This window comes from Urocampus carinirostris, chromosome 5 (assembly GCF_059441175.1).
Source record: "Urocampus carinirostris isolate Australia breed hairy pipefish chromosome 5, RoL_Ucar_1.0, whole genome shotgun sequence".
Lineage (NCBI taxonomy): Eukaryota > Metazoa > Chordata > Actinopteri > Syngnathiformes > Syngnathidae > Urocampus > Urocampus carinirostris.
Genome location: NC_142353.1, coordinates 23,472,466 through 23,493,877, shown reverse-complemented (window position 1 = coordinate 23,493,877; position 21,412 = coordinate 23,472,466). Strand labels below are relative to the sequence as shown.

Sequence of the window (21,412 nt, the reverse complement as noted above, 5' to 3'; positions counted from 1 at the left end):
ATTAGGGTATTCGGATTAGGTTACTGATTTCATTTTTTAACTGGTATCTAGTAACCGTATTGGATGACATTTTTAAAGTAATTCTCCCAACCATGTCCATCATGTACGGAGAAGAAGCAACTCTGTTAATGACACATTCTCATGAAGTTGTACGTTTTTTGCTTAAAAGAACGTTGAGTTACCGACCATACTTGTTTTCAGTTTGGTATCAAGTCATCATTAATGGTCTTAAATGACAACAGGATACTTCTAGACTCAGGATAGATTTGAATAGCACCTCGTGCACGGGAAATTTATTACCAATTATCATATATGTGCGTCTAGGTCTGAATTGCCGAGTGATTTGTCTGTCTCTGTGTGCCCTGCGACTGGCTGTCAACCGGTTCAGGGTGTCCCCCTGGCTACTGCCCGAAAATGGCTTGGATGGGCTCCAGCAACCCTGCGACCCTTCTGAGGATAACCGCCGCAGATATTTAATGGATATACACACTAGCACGCCTCCAATGAATGCAACTTCTCCCACGACAAAAAAACAAAAACAAAACATTTGGTGCCTGGCAACAGATGATGTGTACCGCTTTTTTCTTAAGATGTTTATGACGTCATAAGCCTCAGCCTTCAAACCACGTTCGTTGAAACACTTTGTATTGAATATTGCATCATTTCAAACAAAATTGCCACTAAACGAACAACAAAATTGCTTTACGGTGAGGCGGATCTCAAGAGTCGGCTCATAAAGCCAACTTGTTCACGAACCACACATAACAAATCATCATATTAGCGTTAATGGTCCTGTATGAAAACATGATACGTGATACATAATATATAGTACATTTGTGAGTACAAAATTTATTGTCATTGATAACATCGTAGTAAACATTGTTAACAAGATTAGAAGTGTCCACTCCAGAGAAAACACGCAATAAAAAACGTAAACATAAAAAATAGAGTAGAAAACACTAGGATAAACAACATTTTCAAGGCAGTGCTTGTATACTTATAATAAGTATAAGAGTATCTCAAAATAGCGCAGTGACATTCGCAACAGCATTTAAGAGTATATAGGAAAATAAGTAAAACTATAAATATATTTTTCCCAAACACATAGCTATTTTTTCACGTAGCGCCATACAATCTTATGCCCCCTGAAAAATGTCTGCTGCTAGATTTACAACCATACATTTGGAAAATGACATAAAAACTATGAAAATCTCAACCTGATTTATGGCTTCAACGGGACATATCTATCAAAAGACGAATCCATTTGACCAAAACGTAAAGTTTATCAAGGTCTATACATGCAGCATACTCCCAAGAAATTCCAAACAAATAACCAAAACCATCAAGTAAATGCCCTTTAACTTTGGTTGGTAGTTGGATCATTTTACCATTTCCTGTGTTGTATCTTGGGCAAATACAGCCTGGTGGCACCCACCTCTAGATTTGTTTTTAGAAAAAAACCACATTGCATAAAAAAAGTCAAACGGTTAAAAAAAAATGGGTAAAGGTGGCCTGAAAGCAATAGATTTTGACCGCTTTAATGGAAACGCCAAAAATAAAATGGATTCAAACATGGACACCTAATAATATTTTTCTCTGGTATTGTCCCCTGAACTATATTTGAAATGCTTGGAGGAATTTATTTTTTATCATCTGTAATTTCTATTTATTTCTATTTATTTCTATGTATTTCTATGCGGTTATTTATTACATAGGAACAAGTCATTGTTTTTCGAAGCTTTGTTTGAGAGGAACATATTGTCATTGTCACATCTAATGGATGATAATGGTGGAATATTAAGTTATGAGCATTTTAAATGTGAATGGTACTTCACTCCATCCAAGTGAATGGCATTCGAAAGCAACATGTCCCTATAATGGCTGAAATTCTCAATAATCAAAAAATAAACCCTTACATACCCCTACCATGGCGGTACGGTGGATGGGTGGTTAGCATGCAGCCCCACAGTGCAGAGGTTCAGGGTTCAAGTTCAGCTAGCCTCCCTGTGTGGATTTTGCATGTTCTCCCCCTCTCATTTTTCAGCATTGATATTGAAACCACTGACCATATGTTCTTCTCATGTCCTATTAGAAAAAATAACGGTTTGTTCATTGGTTGCAGATTGACTGCTTTTAAATTTCAATTTGGCACTCCGGTTTCCTCCCGCATTCCAAAAACATGCATGTCAGGTTAATTGGCCGTTTCAAATTGTCCCTAGGTGTGAATGGGCGAGTGAGTTGTCTGTCTCTGTGTGCCCTACGACTGGCTGGCAACCGGTTAAGGGTGTCCCCTGCCTACTGCCCGAGGATAGCTGGGATGTGCTCCGGCACCCCTGCGACCCTACTGAGGATAAACGGTGCAGATAATGGATAGATGGATACCTCTACCACTTTTACAAGGAATGTCATTTCCGAACAATATTTAGCCATCAAGAATTTATTGAAATCACGTTTTCAAATTGAAGATAACATCTACTCATTTTACAGCATTGAGATTGAAACCACTGACCATATGATCTTCTCACGTTCTATTATAAAAAAAAGATCGATTGGTTCATTCGTTGCAGACTGACTATTTTTTTATAATGCTTTAAATGAGGAGGAAGCGGCAAGGCGAGAGAAAGAGTAAAAAACAACAACATGCACAAAAAACATATATGCTTTCATTGAAATTGTTTAATACAATTTTGTGTGTGATTATGTTTAATCAAATCTGTGATAAAAAAATATAGTTCCATTTTTATTGTTTCATGTTTTTTATCAAGTGTTCATGTTTATTTCCTTTTCTCCTATGTGATGATGAGATGTGATTCATATTACACGTAATGCCTTATAATACTGTGGTTAAACAATTTGATGAATTTGAAAAGTGCCGATTAACTGTGGTATTTTCCCACCAGCCCCTTTTTGTCTTTCTGTTTTGTTAATAGTTTATCAAAGTTGTTGATTTTGAGTTCTTTGTAACATTGTATCTGATGAACATTCAAGAAAGAAGTCAATCAATCAATAAATTAAGATATTCAGCTCTGCATCACTCTACATTTCTTAACACATTACCCAGAGATCATTTTACATTCTGACTTATCTCACAAATCAAGAACGATGAAAGAGCAATTAATCTTATTTTAAATATAGCAAATTATGTTATTCACAAAAATATCAAAAATATAAACCAGCTGTTTTGGGGGGTCAGAAATTTGAATATGATCAACATTCCCAATGTGTTAGTGATGAACGATATGCTTAAGAATCTCCCCCTCGTGTCGAATGAAGCAAGTCATAATTGTTTTACTTTTTACTTTATTTATTTTCAGGTTTTTTTCTGTATTTCTGCAGCACTTTCTATTCCCTTGAAAATTGTCTGCTTTGTATTTTTTTGGACTGTTTAGTGGCAATTTTGTTTGTAATGATGCGATATTTTTTTTTTAAATGCGTAAAAAAATGTGATTGCAAGTCTAGCATGTGTGATGTCTTTTTGTATGATCTTAATCAAACAGTGGATGACATCTTTCGTTGCCAGGCACCAATTGTATTTGTTTATTTCTGTTGCCTTGGGATATATATATATATTTATAATATATATATATATATATATATATATATATATATATATATATATATATATATATATATATATATATATATATATATAATTATGTATATAATTGGTAAAAGTATCCTTTAAGACCATTAATTTCGTTGTCACAATATGTTAACCCATTTTGTAACAATGACAATAAAGGTATATTCTATTCTATTCTAATGTATTTTGGCTACTGAAGAGAATACAAATAAGATCAGTAACTTCACAGTCTTTCAGAAAAAAAAGAAAAAAAACTTCCATAGAATGTGTCATTAACAGTGTTGCTTCCACTATGTACATGAAGAACAGGGAGTTGTGCTATTTTTTGTTTTTGTTTTGTTTTTACATTTGTCAAGATTCAGAGCAGTTTTTGAGAATTAGTCACGGCATTGAGCTGGCCCACTGATTGACCTTTCATTCTTTTTTTCACGGTTAAGACACAAGGAATTGAATTACATTCATCTTTTTATCTCAGTGATGCATTTTCAACAACTTAACAGAGCAGTTTCCTCCATTGGCAGATACAGTTGCGTGTCATCTGCATAGAAATGGAAACTAATATTATACTTGTGAATAATATCACCCAGTGGATGCATGTAAATACTGAAAATGAGGGGACCAAGTATTGAGCCCTGTGGAACGCCACAGGTAACAACAATAGGCCAGATTTCACATCACTGTATCTAACATAATGGGTCCAATCTGAGAGGTAGGATTTAATTCAAGAGAGGACTGTTTCTGAGAGACTAATCAATTTTCCCAGCTAATCTAGTAGGATATTGTACTACCTCATGTGCAGCACATTCTCATTTTTTTCACCCATTTTCCTCATCCTAAGGTTTTTGGAGTTTTTCCTTAGCCTCATTTAGTTTTCAAATCAGTGGATGTTGTAATGGCGGTTTGTGCAGCCCTCTGAGACTTTTTATGATTAAGGGCTACATGAATAAATATGACTGTACTTGACTTTTAGTAAATTAACAAGACAATTGTGAAACTGTACAGGCTAATGCTTAGAATAAAATATTGTGGGAGACAAAAATGTTATTGTTATTTTTCCTGTGGGGATTCCAATTTTATTAAGTAGACGTGCTAATAATTATTGTTTTGCTTTATTTTATTTACTTATTCAGTTTCATTTTTTCCACCTCTGTATTTTATGGTTAACTTTGTATTGTTGTTTGACGCCAATTTTTTTTTTGTAATGATGTTCATTAAAAACGCGTAAAAAAACAAACACAATTTTTAAGTGGGCACCCTTTACATAACGCCGTTCACTGACGTCACACGGGTACATCTTTTACTACGCTTTCTAACGTCCGTAAAGTACTGAGAACGATGGCGCATGGTGATGACGTCACAGTGTGAACACTTTTTGAGGTTTTATGACGTCGACTCATCAAAGCTTGCACTTCTCTATTTAAAAGACGAGGGAGCCTTCAACTTCTTTGTGTAAAAGCAGCGTGTCTACATTAGAGTCCTTTCTCCTGTTTTACAAAGTAAGTCAAATCGTCTCACGTATTAATATTTACGGTGGTTTTCCTCGGGGGTTATCGTTAAAAGTTCTTTCAAAAAATAAATACTTGTTTTCGACTTGTTATTGAAATGTTTGTATTGCCATTAATGGTAACGTTGTGAGACATTGTATCCCACAAGATTAGACATGTTACCCCAGGGACAAGATGTAATAAAGACTTAAAAGAGGAATAAGATAAACTACCGTCAGGATGAAATGAAATGAAATGATCTGCATTTATAAATTGGCAAATATGATAACGAAGTATAGAGCTTGAAGATTGGCGTAATTTCTAATAAGAATGCGATGAAAGAATTGTGCATTTTAACAGTAGTCTAATGGGAAGGAGTGCAATACAATTTAGCAGCAACAAAACATTTAACAGAAAATGGTTTTATTTTTAATTATTAGTTTAAAACCTGGATGTCAAAACTACAAAAAAATGCCTTTGCCGTTTTGGGGTGTATTACCATAAAACTTGGATGTCAAAACTAAAAAAAATATATATATATATATATATATATATATATATATATATATATTCCTTCACCATGAGCTGTCCCAAAACCAAAAGGACTAGAACCTAAATTCTCACTGTCCTGAGTTGCATTCAATGTCCTGAAGCAGATAACTCTTTGCAAAAGTTTTTTTTTTTTTTTAGTTTTGAGCTGTTTTGCATAGTGTAACCTGTGTGCCAAAATTGTGCAAAATGCCCTCACACTGACCTGAAAAATTTGAAAACGCAATTCTGTAAGAAAACTTCTCCAAAACCAAAAGGGCTAGAATAGAATAAGACTTTTCTTGCGTTCCTGAGCTGCATATATATTTAAATGCTTTTGTAAAACAATTAACGTGACAATACAAACTGCCAAATGTTAAAGATTGCTCTACAAACTCCTGATAACCCTTTGAAAATACTGAACTTACAGGCTATTATCCTTTGATTTTGACAACAAAGCTTTAAACATTATATTTGGTACACTCTAATATTTTTGTTTGATCTGTGCAAACCTTTGCATTTCCTAAATGGAACCGATTTTTGACACCACGTGAACACAGATGCCATTTATACAAAAGCCAGATTTGATTATTTTGGATGATGTACTGGGGAGATTTGAGCAGGTATGAAACACCACTTGTTAACCGAGGGGTCTCAAAGTACGGCCCATGAGCCGTACATGGCCCACCAACAGATTTAGTCCAGCCCGCGAGACGATGCCGAGAGAAGCACAGGGGGAAAAAAAGCCACTTCTTGTCAATGACCTGCAGTTCTTAAGATGTCCACTGAATGTCGCCAGAGCTACGCACCACTCCACCCAAACAAAGACAAGTGTGCAGACGCTGTTCGCATCCCATTTGATGTGAAATAGAAGTCTTTGTTTAAGGCAATACGATTGCAATCACTTGGTCCCTGTGTATTCTCATAAAAAAAAAAAATATATATATATATATATATATATATAGTTTTTTAAAATAATTTTTATTTATCAAAATATTACATTTCATTCAATAAAACAATTCTGAAGTACTCTTGTTGCATATAGTTTTTCAATGCTAATGAGCAAGTTGAGTGCTTAAAAATTGAGATTACTTCGGTGTTACTCTTGATTAAAGTTTTTATTTGTACGGTAAATAAATACATTGTTTCAAAATCAATTTGATGGCTCCTTTGTAAACAATAAAATACAACTTGTGCGGATAAAAGCAAATATGAAAAAATGAATTGGCTTAATCTCCATTTTCCTCTAAGACTCTATTGGCATGCACAAAAAATGAAATATATCAATCAGCTATTTTTTCCTCTGGCCTGGCACCTCTGCTATTTTTTTTTCAAACCAATGCAACCAGCAACACAAGGAGTTTGGAGACCCCTACCCTAAACCGTTCTTGTTTTATTTTTATATATTATGCTCTTCTACCTCTCTAAAAATGCTGGTTTTATGGCAGAATCCACCTTTTAAAACTTGTGTGGATGGCCAATTTTGTCACTTCAACTTTAGGATGATAATGACTGTGTGATATAGTTGTTTTCTCCAATTTAACCCCTTGCTGTAGTTTTATGTTTGTACTCAATAAAATAATACAAATACTTAACTATTTTAGGAATGTCCCTGACTGATTTACATGCTTGTTGTAAAATACCTGATGTCTGGCCGACTCCTCATTGGACTTCTAACTTCCATGTATAATGTGCCACTAGGAGTTCAATACATGCAAGGCATTTTTTAAATGCACTTCTTTTGTAAGAATAAACAAATTATACAAAAAAATGTTCTTACAATAGTGCGTTCAAGTGTGTGGAGCCATCTTCTAAGCAGGTTAATTTACTTCATTCCATCCCTTTGGGTATGTCGAGGTACCGTTGCTCTTCTGTTTTCTTAGTTACGTTTTTTCTCTTGTGTACTGAGGTGTATTGGTCTGTTTTCTTTGAATATACAAACCAAAATAGGTGTTGTGTTTGTTTCCGTGGTGACAAAAAATTATGGGCATTAAAATAAGAATTTTTCGTAACTGCAATTCTAAGATGATCATTTTGCGATTGTTTTTTAAACCCTTGCTGTAACTTGGCCAAATACAATCCAAATGTGATGAGTTTGTACTTAAGGGGACAATGTGTATTATTTGATGCCACCTAGTGGTAAAAAAAGATTTTATTTCAATTATCAATAATGCATATCATTCGAACATCCGTTTTTTTTTTTGTTTTTTTTTTTTAATTCTTTATAGGTCAATAATTTTTATTTGACATAAGATGAGACCCACCTAGAGCTCACATGTCCACCATCTTGCTGCTAAGGGTACGCCCAAATATAAAAAAATTAAAGAGGCTAGGCAACAAACCTTGGACGAAAAATGGTGCGGTTTGGTCCTTTTGAATCTCCATAGTTTGTATTCTTTCTTGAGCTTTTGTTGCTCTCATTTTTGGTTGCACTGAACAATACAGCAAACTAGTGAACAAATATTACACATATTGTCCCTTTTAATATTCAACCACAATTTTCTTACCTATCCAAACTGTTTTGTTTTTTCAGAGACCTCTCTCCTTCAGAAAACATGGTGAGTGTACATTATTCTATGTCTCTCTTGGGACACATTTAAATTCAGGGTTCGAACTTAATCTCTGAAAATGCTTGAATTTTAATGTTTTAAATGTTTGCTAAATGCTTACATTTTGAGTGAAGTGCTTGTAAATTCGTGAAATTGTTGTAGCTTTATTTGCAGTCTAACTCTATAAACCACACATTGAATGAACCAAAACATTTTGACCACACGGTTTGATGGTGGCTTTGCTTTGCCATTGTAATTGACGAAAATAATCTATCCACATAGTTCTATGATTTGACGTCGTTGGGTGCTGTCAGTGTAAGTTAAAAAAAAAGGACTTTTGATAAAACACTGACCAACAGAGACCGCAACATACTAATGAAATGGGACACAGAAACTGTTTTATTTTCTACGCCACATTCAGTGATGATATCTGCTGGTTTCATATTTGGCTTAGGGTTTGTCAGGTTTTCTGGTTCTTTTTCCTGCCAGCAGTGCTCAGTGCCCCCCAGACAACAACCCCATGGATTGATTCACAACAAATTTCTTCTTAACCCTTTGTTAACCAGATATACTGGCCGCCTGGAAATGCATTATTATGTCCATGAAAGAGTCAGAAAATCCTAATTATGTGTTGAGACAATGTAATATTTTAAAATTAAAAACTTAAAAAAAAAAAAAAAAAAGACTTTTCAGGGTAGACTGCAACTGAACATAAGCATATTGTAAGACAACATAAAGATTTAGAGTCTTGCGCTCTCAGATGTCCATATATTGTCAACTATTTATCACAATGAACAGGCATTTTGTAGGCCTGTGTGGTAGTTTGTTAAGCAATTGCTGGAGTCAGAAACCTACATCATACATGAAGCATTAGTACCCATTTGCCTCTTTGACTATTAAAACTAATAAGATAAGGTTCTAAGGATTAAATGTGTTTTAATAATGTTTTAAGGATTAAATGTGTTATTGGTTAAAGAACACAAAATGCATTACTGTCATTTCTTGCCTGTGATTGGACCGTCGACACACTTGGATAACAGTGAGAGAATCCATTGTGTGAAGTTAATGCCACCTTGTAGGTCTTCAAAAGAACTACTTTGATCGAATTTTAACCTAACGGTGATCCTTTATATTGCTGCGTTGCCAGTCTTCTTCAAGGAGCCGACAGTTAATTTTAAATAGTGCTTGAAAAATTTTCTTGAAAAAAAACTTTAAAAAGGCTTGAATTTGGCCATGGCCGGCGTACTAACCCTGTAAATTCAAGCAGAACAAAATACAAACTTGAGAGAAACTGTTCCGACAGAATTGTCCCTAGTTGCTACACTGCATTCAATATAAGATTTCAAACAAATGACCTTGATGTTTTTTATGCTTCCCACAGCGTGAGTGTATTTCAGTGCATATTGGACAGGCCGGCGTTCAGATCGGCAATGCATGTTGGGAGCTGTATTGCCTGGAACACGGAATCCAGCCAGATGGGCAAATGCCCAGCGACAAGACAATCGGTGGTGGAGACGATTCCTTCAACACTTTCTTTAGTGAGACCGGAGCGGGAAAACACGTACCCCGAGCCGTCTTTGTGGACCTGGAACCAACTGTTATCGGTAAACGAGTTTGTCTCGCAACTGCTATGCATCATATGACCTAATATTAATGCTTTCAATACTTGCTAGGACAAAACACAAATATTAGAACACAAAATGCAAAAAAAAAAAACGGATATGGAAATTGCATTTATTTTTTAAAAATGCATGTTTATGTGATAGTTTATGGATTTTGTCTATTTAAATCAATAGATAAAATGTAATCTGTTAATTTAAACTGTTAATTTATCAACAAGGCTTCCCCATCAATTGACAGTTTGAAGATCGTTGTTACCTTGTGGTTGAGTAGCTAAAGTCAGACAGGGTTAGAAATGTCTGGACACTTCGTTGTGGTGGTGTAAAGAGACCGTGTATAATATTTGACCGGTAGCTTTCACTGTATTGTGCAGTGCAACTCAAAGAATAAAAGCCTAAAACATTGCGGAATAATACAAACTACGGAGACTCCGTGACCAAACTCCACTAGTTTGATTCATTCATCTAGTCCACATATGTCAGAGTCAAGGCCCGCGGGCCTAATGAGAGGGTTTTACCTGGCCCGCGTGACGATATCAATATATTAGATCCGGCCCGCAGGCCGCTGCAAGCCAGCAGCCCGCAGTACGCATGAATACTACATTTCCCACAATGCAACGGGGACGCGCCGAGCGGGAGCAAAGCGGGAGGCGGTTTGATTTATTCAGCAGCAGTCATTAGCATAACAGCAAAAATTAGCCCACATATACCCATCAACAATGGCTAAACGGAAGGTGGACACTGAAAACCGGGGCTTTCAAAAAAGGTGGGAGTTGGAGTACATGTTCACGGAGGTAGCTGGAAAAGTATCAGCGTCAGCCTCAAACAAGTAATGTAGAGTTGTAGTAATACAGTACTGTATATAAATGTATGTAAATACAGTAATAATACAGTAATGTTTCCTGTGCAATTACACATTTGAAGTTTTTACTCCGTTCAAGTTTAAAAGTTAAATATGCACATAAAGAAGGTCTTGTTTTTTGTTGTTCCCCTCGGGAATTTTAAAGCTTTATTGTCTATGTTGACTATGTTGTTTTTGTTTGCCGACTCTGTCCTGGGAGTGTTTCTTGTTTTTCGGCTTTTCATGGAAAATAGATCTTGATGTGGACAACAGTCTTTTGATAAAATTGTCTCCTATTTAGCAGAGAAAATGACTTTTGATTGTTATTATTTGTTAATCAGTAATTCCTTTTTTTCACACTAACCCAGAGAAAGCCCAGAAAGGAAAGTCAATGTACATTTGAGCAGGACAGATGAGGTCCAGTGTGTTGATTGCTTTTGGTTTTAAGTAACAAGAGATTTTTGCACTTTATTTTATTGTATTTTGAGGCAATATTTCTTTTTAATAATTTCAGATGATTGAATGATAGAAAATGGTTATGAGTTGTTGTTATGAGATATGTTATGAGTTTTTTATATAAAGGACATTTGTATTTTGTGCCTGCTGAAATTAAAAATGACTGACAGAGTCATAAGAAAATATTGCTTTATTTATACAATCATATTGTAATATATTTGTTGTGTTTTCAGTAGGTTAAATCTTGGTTTCAGTAAAGATTGGACAGTCCGGCCCTCGGCTTGTAGCCAAATGTTTTATTTGGCCCTCCGTCCATTTGACTTTGACACCCCTGATCTAGTCGCATTACTTGATTTAATACCAAGTGGTTAGTGAGGTACAGTACCAGTTTGGGTAAGCCCAGAGAATTTATTTTATCCATTTTTCAGAACAAAAATAGACTGCAGAATTTACAGTGAAGTTTTTTTCTGGAAATTCTGAAATGTAATCACACCCATACACGTGAGGGTCAACATACTCAATCAGCTCAAAGAAGGTCAGTTTTATAATTTCTCTAACCAGCTTACTTGTTTTAAGCTGCACTAACATGATCGATTAGTCTCCCAATTCAATTAGCAAACACTGGAGTGCTGGTTGATGGAAATTTGGCTCTATAAAACGATTAGTCTCCCAATGCAATTAGCAAACACTGGAGTGCTGGTTGATGGAAATTTGGCTCTATAAAACTGTAGATATTGCATTTAAAACTAGACATTTGCAGATGCAGATAAAATAGTTGTTCCACACCATAATGGTGAAAGGAATGTATTCTGGAGAAGTACAAAGTTCATTGAAAAAAACTGCTTTTCTTTCAAAAATAAGAACATTTCTATGTGACCCCAAACTTTGGCTTTACCAGAAATTATAAATGTGTCTAATGCGACCGGTTGGCAACAAGTTTACACTGTTCCCTTTTTTGTCTGTAGATGAAGTACGTACTGGAACCTATCGACAGCTCTTCCACCCTGAACAGTTGATCACCGGGAAGGAGGATGCAGCGAACAACTACGCGCGCGGCCATTACACCATCGGCAAAGAGATCATTGACCTGGTGCTGGATAGAATACGTAAATTGGTGAGCACGGTAGTCAATGTTAAGGACCGGCAGTTACTTGGCACCTATCTGATCTCCAAACTGTTCTTCTCTATGTCCTCAGGCTGACCAGTGCACTGGCCTTCAGGGCTTCCTGGTGTTTCACAGCTTCGGAGGCGGCACAGGCTCTGGTTTCACCTCACTCCTGATGGAGCGTCTATCTGTGGACTACGGCAAAAAATCCAAGCTGGAGTTCTCCATTTATCCGGCACCTCAGGTGTCCACGGCTGTAGTAGAGCCCTACAACTCTATTCTGACCACACACACAACCCTGGAGCACTCCGACTGCGCCTTCATGGTGGACAACGAGGCCATTTACGATATCTGCCGCCGAAACCTAGACATGGAGCGTCCCACTTACACGAATCTTAACCGACTCATTAGTCAGATCACATCCTCCATCACCGCTTCCCTTCGGTTCGACGGCGCCCTCAATGTTGATCTAGCTGAGTTTCAAACCAACTTGGTACCATATCCTCGGATCCACTTTCCTCTGGCTACCTACGCCCCGATCATCTCTGCCGAAAAGGCCTACCACGAGCAGCTAACCGTAGCCGATATCACCAACGCCTGCTTTGAGCCAGCCAACCAGATGGTCAAGTGTGACCCCCGTCACGGCAAGTACATGGCTTGTTGCCTTTTGTACCGTGGCGACGTGGTGCCCAAAGACGTCAATGCTGCCATCGGCACCATCAAAACCAAGCGCACCATCCAGTTTGTGGACTGGTGCCCCACAGGTTTCAAAGTGGGCATCAACTACCAGCCACCCACCGTGGTCCCGGGCGGGGACCTGGCCAAAGTGCAGAGGGCCGTATGCATGCTGAGCAACACCACTGCTGTAGCCGAGGCCTGGGCTAGGCTAGACCACAAGTTCGATCTCATGTATGCCAAGCGTGCTTTTGTCCACTGGTATGTGGGCGAAGGGATGGAGGAGGGTGAGTTCTCTGAGGCCAGAGAAGACATGGCAGCTTTGGAAAAGGACTATGAGGAGGTCGGAGCAGACTCTGTTGATGATCAGGGAGAAGAAGGCGAAGAGTTCTGAGAAGTGCAAAGAAAAAAAAAACCTTTTGATTACTATGTGATCTTAATCGTTTTCGCTAATAAGCTTGATTGCGCCAATCAAAAAAATTGTTGGATCATTCTAGCGTAAAATTCATTTTGCATTTTGGACAAAATTGCCATTTTTTTGGGATTACTATGTGATCCTGATGCATTTGCTTAAGTTTGATTGCTAAAGTCAAAGTTGGATCATTATATCTTGAAATTTATTTTGCATTTTGGTCAAAATTGGTAAATTTGTTTGATTACTATGTTAATCTATTTGTACTTGCTGCTAAGTTTGATTGCTCAAACGAATGTTAGTTGGATCGTTCCACCTTTAAATTGGGTTTGCATTTTTTGACAAAGTTGCTCATTAAAGGATATTTCCAACATTATTTGATTGTTTTGTCCAGAATATTTATTTTAAGATATGATTGCAGCTCCTGACACCTGGTAAGTTAATCATATCTGAGTCACAATAATGGTTTGATGCTGAGTCAACATGAATCAATCTTCACTGCACTAGCTTAATCTCAGAATCCTGTTCCCACATACAGGAACTTATATTTTTAAGAATATTGCTGCTAAATAGGTCCCTTTTGATCAGAAGTAGGCAACACCAATACTTGAATAGGTTTTAGATCAAGGACTGATGTAATAATAATCTGTAGTTTGCAACAATCTGTGTTCTGTGCAGCCTTTTGAGACTCCTTGTGATAAAGTGACATGACTTGACCTGTAGCTCAAGAAATTTGTATTCATTATAAGACATGAGGCTCACATTGTCTGCCATCTTGCTGCTACCGGGACCTAAAAGCAAAATTCTGGGCAACAAAACAAATTGGTATTACTTCTTATTACTACTTGTACTTCGTTTGCACACACCAGGCATGTCCAAAGTCCTGCCCAGGGGCCAGTTATGGCCCGTAATCAGTGTTCCCTCTAAGCTGCGCACAAGCGCAATTGCACACTGCTCGCACATTCTCAGCGCACAATAAAATCTAGCCAGCGCACAAAAATGAGGGCTCAAAATTAATTAAGCTTACATTGCTTGAAGGTAAAAATACACGGGTTCCCCTGACGTTGTGTCCTAAATGCGGTATTTTGAAGTCGAGTCGAAGTAGAACAAAGTTGAGTTAAGCAGAGTTTGTCGAACGGGCTTCTTCGGCTCGGCTCACTAAAAGGAACCGGCTCTTTCGGGTCCTAAACTGCTCTTCACGTTGTTTTTGCTTCTTTAATCCCAACATGACCAAATATTATGTAAAATTATGCACAAAATGACTTAAAGGAAGGGGGGAATAGAACAGAAAAAGAAATACCAAAATGAAAAAGTTGTGAAAAGCTGAGAAAAAAAAACAAAAGGAAGAGAAAAAAAGAAGGAAACATTTAGAAAAAAGCCAGAAAAAAGAAAAAGAAATGTAGGAAAATAAGTAAATAGAGAACAAAAAGAAAAAAGTAACAGCTCGGGGAAAAATAAACACGAGATTTTTTTAAAGGAATTTTTAAAAAAGTAGAGAAAAAAAAAACGTTTGTGTTGCATTCAAATAATGTCCAATTATATCAAGTGAATCTTGTTGCCAACGTTGTACTTCCACTAAAAAAATGTGATTAAGTACAGTTCTGTATCTTACAACCGACTAAATAAGCCCCCAAAAATGTTAATATTATGCGACAAAATATATCAGGAAATAAAAAGAAATGGATCTCTTGTGAAAGAATTGTAAGAAAGAACGACGTTTGTAGGCCGTACAACCTTTGCAATAGTACATGAGTCAATTCATTCAGAAGAGAAAAATAATTTTGCATTGCCGGAAACTCAGCAAAATGTAACTTGATGTCAAGTTTTGGACATATTTGATAATTAATTATCTTACCACACTTGGGATTATGGTTGCTCACTGTTGTTTCAAGCGTTGCTCACCGACTTTGTGTGAATGCTCAGACCCGTGGAAAATTAGAGGGAACATTGCCCGTAATAGAAATTTTCCTGGGTCGCGGCCTCTGTCATTAAATTAAGTGCCTCATAGTAATGTTGACCACAGTATATAATAACATAGTGAAAAAATAAATCACAATTTCAGCAGATTATGGCAGTAGCCCTTTGACCATCTTACTCTTGGCTTTCTGTGGGAATTTTAGCCCACCACATTTCCGACATGGCCACTGTAAATAAAAAAGGATAGGTGATTATGAGGGTCGTTGCAATCAGGACAAGGACCAAAATTTGAAACTGTGCTGCCTTATTTGCCAAGAGACTGGGGGCTGTTTTCAAAGGATATGACAAAGAGGCACTGCAAGAAAAAACATGCCAACTACAAAAAGCTAACTTGAAACAAACACTGTGAAATGGTCAGGAAACTGGAAGTTGTTTTAACAGCACAGCGGCGCCTTTTTCTCGAGACCTTGCAAGTCAAATGCAAATGCTACAAAAGCAAGCTACAAGGTCTTTGCGCTGATCGCCAAGTACTGCAAACCTTTGACAGAGGTTCAATTTATTAAAGACTATTTAAAGAAAGGCAGGCACAATAGTTGGCCCTCACACATTTTCAGTTTACCAAAGCTGGCCTGCTCTTCTGGCTCACAAGTTTGAACACCCCTGTACTACACCATACATTGACATTTAGTGGTCCAAATTCAAATACACAATACACAAAAAAAATCAAGAGCCGGTTCTCTAAAAAGTGAAGGAATAATAGGTTTTACATAAGGGAATAATAGTATGTACAGTAGTTTGCAATCATCTGTGGCCTGTAGCCCTTTGATACTCCATGTGATTAAGGGCTATACAAACAAACTCAATTTAACTAGACAACTACTTCCGGTATTTTGCGCATGCGTACGCACATCGACAAGGAAGTCAGGTCGTAGTTGACATTAGCACACAGTCATCAAGCATGCGTGGATTAAACTTTTTCCGACAAGTGAAAGTTTATTTGGAATCGGGAGGACTCGGTTTTATCAATGGAAGATCAGAGAGATGGAACATTAAACGTTCAGCAAATAATTTCATCTTGAAAGGTAACGTGAAGTCAAGGGAAGATGCATTGTTAGCATCAATGCTAACCATGTCATGGAAGCCCTTTCATACTTGTTTCGTACAGTACTGTACTTTTCCGGCAGGGGTCACCAACGTTGTGACAAAGGGCTCTTAGGGGCATTGTGAATTTCTAGGGACGTTGGAGACATGATAATTTGGCACGTAGACACTGACATATATGTTTACATCAATTGTTATATAGTTTAAATCAAAAATAAAATAATTTATAATGGTTGAATGTAAAAGGAAAAATATAATGTGTGGCTTTTCCCTCATGTGTCTTCCCCCTTATAAAAAAATGTTTCAGGAAGCACTTGACTCATTAAGAATGTGTACTGCCCGCAAGGACACCATTAAAGTAACTGGCTAAAATTTTATGTACTTTCTAAATAATCAATTTACATGTCAATTTCCACTTCTTAATTAATTTATAAGTGCATATCATTATTTTTCATGAATGCAATGTTTATTATGAAAATAAATACAAAATGCCCCAAAAACATTTAGCAATGAGCTTATAAGAAAATTTAAATAAGCCTAAATTATCTATTTTCCTCATGTATTGCCGAGGTATTGGGTTTGAGACTGTATTGACTGAACAAAAAAAAACAAAAAAATAATTAATTTTTTCTCTCTCATGGCCTGACCCTGCTTAATTTTTTTTAACTCGATGCAGCCTTCCAATCAAAAAAATTGCCCATCCCTGGTTTAAATGATGTATTGTTTAATTTTTCAGTTTGTTTATTTATAATTACAATTGTCTTTAATTTCATAACAACATATTAAATATTGATACATAAGATATAGCGCTGCATGATAAAAGCATAATAAAGTCTAGTCATGTTTATTTGTATATCACTTAATCCCAAGTAGTCTCAAAGGGCTGCACAGACCACAGATTATTGTCAACTACAGACTGTTATTACACCATCCCCTGATCTAAAACCTACATGAGGGCAAAGAAAAACTCAAACTTTAGCATGATGAAAATGAAGAAACCTTTAGGAAAGACTGAGAAAAACAAGATAAAAAGAATGTCAGAAGAAGTATGATATCACATTAACAAGGTAGTGCTTGGAGAATGGCCTGAGTTATAATAATAGTGCATTGTGTCTTTTTCATGTCTATATTTTTTGAATTTTCTGCTTTCTGTTTGTGTGATAATGTTCCTTTTATTCTACACAGATGGGAAACTGTTCTACACCGGACCCAAACATAGTTTTATGCGTTTGGTTGTCATGAATAAGGATGAAATGGCAAGCGTTTTGCATGAATGCCATTCCCAAAAGGGCATGGGACCCCATAATGGGATCAGGCGCACCATTGACCGTGTGGTGGCTGCCTACTACTGGAATACCATCAAGCAAGATGCTGCTGACTGGGTAAGGCAAGATTAGCATGATGTCTTCACCTCTTGAATTTTAATATGTCTTCTTTTGTTAGAAAATTGTTCAAAAGTTTCTGAAATTTCTCTCTTTCTGACTTGTTTTTCACTCTTTCTCTCTCTTCCTCCTTTTCCTTTTATTTCCCTCATCTTCTCTTTATTTCTCCCTTAATTTCTCTCTTTCTCTATTTGGCACATGGAAGGGGAGATAGAATTTGTTAATTGGAGAGTGGCCTGTGCATTGGGCTGATTAATTGAAGTTAATATTATATTAAAGGAACAGGATTCTCTATTTGATTGTATTAAAGGAGGAGATTGATTCATATAGGATATGGCAAAAGGAGACTGATACCTGATGGCTGTTCCGTTTTAAAGGATCCGTGACTTGCGATTGGGTAAAGCAGAGCCTTTCCGTGTGCGCTCGAGTGTGAACTGGTTTGTAGATTAGAGTGGTAGAGTCCACCTTAAGAGTGTTTTTGAAGGCAATGGGTGGTTCTCTAAAACAGGGTAAGCGTATAGATATGAATGGCCCTGAACACGACTAATTTTGTAAACATTTACCTGTAAACTTTTTATCATGATTAATAAATAGTTCACATTTTAATCACGAACTTTGTGTTAGCAGACTTTGTTGTAATCCGCTGAAGATGTGTGGTCTCTGTGATAAGACCTGTGTACTTTCCTACACTGATAAAAATTTAAATTACGTTATTACTTTGAGTTCTGATATTACAAATCCCAGGTAAATGGATTCAAAGAACCAAGCCAATTGAAAAAGAAAAAACAATTTATTAACACAGAAAATCAATGATAGAAAAAAAGGAGGGGAGGGGGGGCGCTGTAGATAATGGGAGTTTCGACCGCTGAAAGTCTGGATGCTACTAGCACAAAAAGGAAGTTTCCGCTATAATGCTAGTCAATTTGGGGAGATTGCCTTGTACAGAAAAAAACACTTATTCCAAATTCCATAGAGTTGAATCTATAGCCGTCACTTTACTTGAGTTCTGGAGAGATTTGGTCTAGTGCTCCAGATGGTCGCAACGTATGGCCCACGTGCTGAACAGGCCCGCACGGCCGCGCCATCCGGCTGACGTGCGATGAGACAGTCGGGTAGGAGGAAAAGAGAACGGCTATCGCTCAGCCAATTCTTTTTAAATGGACCAGTGACGCTCGACCAGACCATGCCTCTATGGGTGTGGTCTTAGATATTTGATACTCTCGGTATCGGGTGACAGTGTTTGAAATTGCTAAACTTGTTAGAAAGCCCTAGGAATGAGAAATTTGCATGCTGTAATGTTCTGTACTTAAGAATGTCCCTCCAATCAACATAATTACGTAAGGTGAGAACATTATTTTATCAATACATTGCCTTGGATGTTTTAATTACTTTCAAAACTTCATGTTATCAGATTTCATTATGTTACATGGTGAATTGGTACATCCAGGGACGCAGTCGTTCCATCCATTCCAAAGTGAGTTATTTGAAACAAAGACTGTGCTGAGCTGTTCTATAACATATTGAGTAAAAAAATATTTAAAGCAGGTTGATCATTTTTCAGCTTGTTTTTTTTTTTTTTTTGTCATTTCATGAGCACAAAAACATTTTTGGGAATCAATTATCAACTCTTGTCCTAGGTCAGGAGCTGTCCTGCCTGCCGAATGTACGTCCCAGTAAAAAGAACGGCACCAGTGAAACGTTCCATGAAGGTATTTTCTATTATAAAAGCACAAAAAGCAAACTGATACCTTTATAATTTGAAAGTTGTAAAAAAATAAAAAAGTGATGACCTCCATACTGAAAATTTTCTCCACAGGTGAAAAAAAAATGGAGCGTGGTCGAGATGGACCTAATCGGCCCGCTAAAGGAGACCAGCAGAAAAAAAAAATACATCCTGACAATTACTGATTTGTTCAGCCGCTTTATTGTTGCCGAACCTCTCGGCTCAAAGACCCCCGCTGAGGTTTCCGCAGCGCTCGTATCCAAATTTTATTTGTTCGGCATGGTACGGAAAATAATAAGTACCCAAGACACCAAGTTTATGGACGAGGTATGCTTTATGCCAGGGGTCTCCAACATGGCGCCCAATAAGGACAGTTAAGGCGCCCGCCAAACTGTTATGAAAATAGCTCATCACTGCTGGGTCATTGTGATTTTCTAGAAGGAAGATTTATTTCTATTGGTTGACCGAGTCTATTCAACCCAATTTTTTAATCATTTACCTGGTAATAACACAGTAGCAAAATAATAATAACATAAGTTGTTATTTTAGAAATTCCCCAAAAATGACTTCCAGTTTATAGAGAAAACATGGACAAAATAAACTGTATTCAAGTGTTGATTATTATTTTAAGCAATTAAGAGAGTAATATGAGAATCTAGTTCTGTATTAAACACATTTATTTATTAATCTTTTTATTGATTTATTTGACAGGAAATACATGAAACTTAATTCCAAATCATGGGTTTTTTAAAGCAATTGATCAAAATATGCAGTTAATAGCTAGCCATCTGGCTACCTTCTTAGCTTTGTGGCTAGCTATCCTCTTACCTGTTTAGCTAGGTAGCAGCTATCTAGCTAGCTATGTACAATTTGTGCATGCCATCTAGCTCACATTTTATTTTTCTTGCTAGTTATCAAGCTAAAATTTGGCCTCCTTTCTAGCTAGTGATTTAGTTGGCTTGTTACTAAATGAAAATGAAATGATCTGCATTTATATAGCGCTTTTTAAGTCAATGGCTTCCAAAAGTGCTTTACATTGTGCTTCACATTTCCCAATAGCGGCCGTGATCTGTGCAGCCATGTAAGGCGCTAACCTGCTTATTGGGGGTTCAGTCTCTTACACTTCGGCATGTAACACGGACAAGCCGGGATTCGAACTGGGATCCCTTAATCCTAAAACGATTGCTCTACCCCCTGAGCTACTGCTGCCCCACTCTTTTAGCTGGCTGTCTAGCTCCCTTTTAGTTGTTTTACCTGTTTACTTTTCTAGCTAACGATTAAGCTACCTTTTCAGCTATTTGGCAAGCCGTCTAGCTGCGTGCCCTTTACGCTTAATAGTAACAAAAATCAGCTCTCGCCTTGAAAAAGGTTGGAGACCCCTGCCTTATACTATAGCCTATGGAGTTTTTGTCATTTGGATCCTTCTTTTCTGCTAACTTGGATGTTTTGCTTTTTATATCCGGTTTCAGGTCAACGATGGAATCTTCACGCTCTTAAACATGAATCAAGTCGTGTCGGGCATCTACCAACCCAAAACTTATAAGCAGGTAAATCTGGATACAAAACCAGTAGACCCCCGGGGGCTGCATTGGGTTGCAAATATATCCAATATCCCGTTTTTCTCATTTGCATTCGGAGAGAAATATCCAAGCGGACATATTTATCTATGTTTTGTTTTTAAATACATTCATTTCGTTAAATTGGTTTTGAAACGCTCACTATTAAAGCACAATGATACGCAAAGGTCCCTGTTTTTAGCACTTAATTTTATATTCAATTTTTGTAGTATTTCAGTAGGAGTATTTCTGTGGTATTTTTGTAATATTTTTTGAAGTTGTATTTTTGTAGTATTATAGTAGTATTGTTGTGGTTATTCTGTAGTATTTAGCAGTATTTCTATTGTATTATATCGATAGTATTTTTGTAGTATTGATTTAGTTGTAATATTGTCATTGTGTTTTTGTAGTATTTCTGTAGTAGTATTTTTATTGTATTGTTATATTTTTTAGTATTTTTCTAGTATTCCTCTTGTTGTAT

The 21,412-nt window shown here is 36.9% G+C and overlaps 1 protein-coding gene and 1 long non-coding RNA gene across 2 annotated transcripts; both read left to right on the top strand.

Annotated features, from left to right (window-relative positions):
* Window positions 1-448: 448 nt before the first annotated feature.
* On the top strand, window positions 449-3,029 carry LOC148365799 (uncharacterized). The gene is made up of 2 exons (XR_015850509.1): window positions 449-1,424; window positions 2,401-3,029. It is a non-coding gene; the product is annotated as an uncharacterized LOC148365799 (long non-coding RNA).
* Window positions 3,030-4,937: 1,908 nt separating this feature from the next.
* LOC148365798 (tubulin alpha-1C chain-like) lies at window positions 4,938-13,628 on the top strand. Its single transcript, XM_088336236.1, has 5 exons — window positions 4,938-5,079; window positions 8,129-8,153; window positions 9,526-9,748; window positions 12,026-12,174; window positions 12,257-13,628. The coding sequence occupies exons 2-5, from the start codon at window positions 8,151-8,153 to the stop codon at window positions 13,232-13,234; spliced, it is 1,353 nt and encodes a 450-aa protein (XP_088192362.1). The 5' UTR covers window positions 4,938-5,079; window positions 8,129-8,150; the 3' UTR covers window positions 13,235-13,628.
* The last annotated feature ends 7,784 nt before the right edge of the window (window positions 13,629-21,412 follow it).

Coding starts and splice junctions, on each gene's coding strand:
- LOC148365798 (XM_088336236.1), top strand. Junction 9,749..12,025: donor CCTGGAACCAACTGTTATCG/GTAAACGAGTTT, acceptor TTTTGTCTGTAG/ATGAAGTACGTACTGGAACC. Junction 12,175..12,256: donor TGGATAGAATACGTAAATTG/GTGAGCACGGTA, acceptor CTATGTCCTCAG/GCTGACCAGTGCACTGGCCT.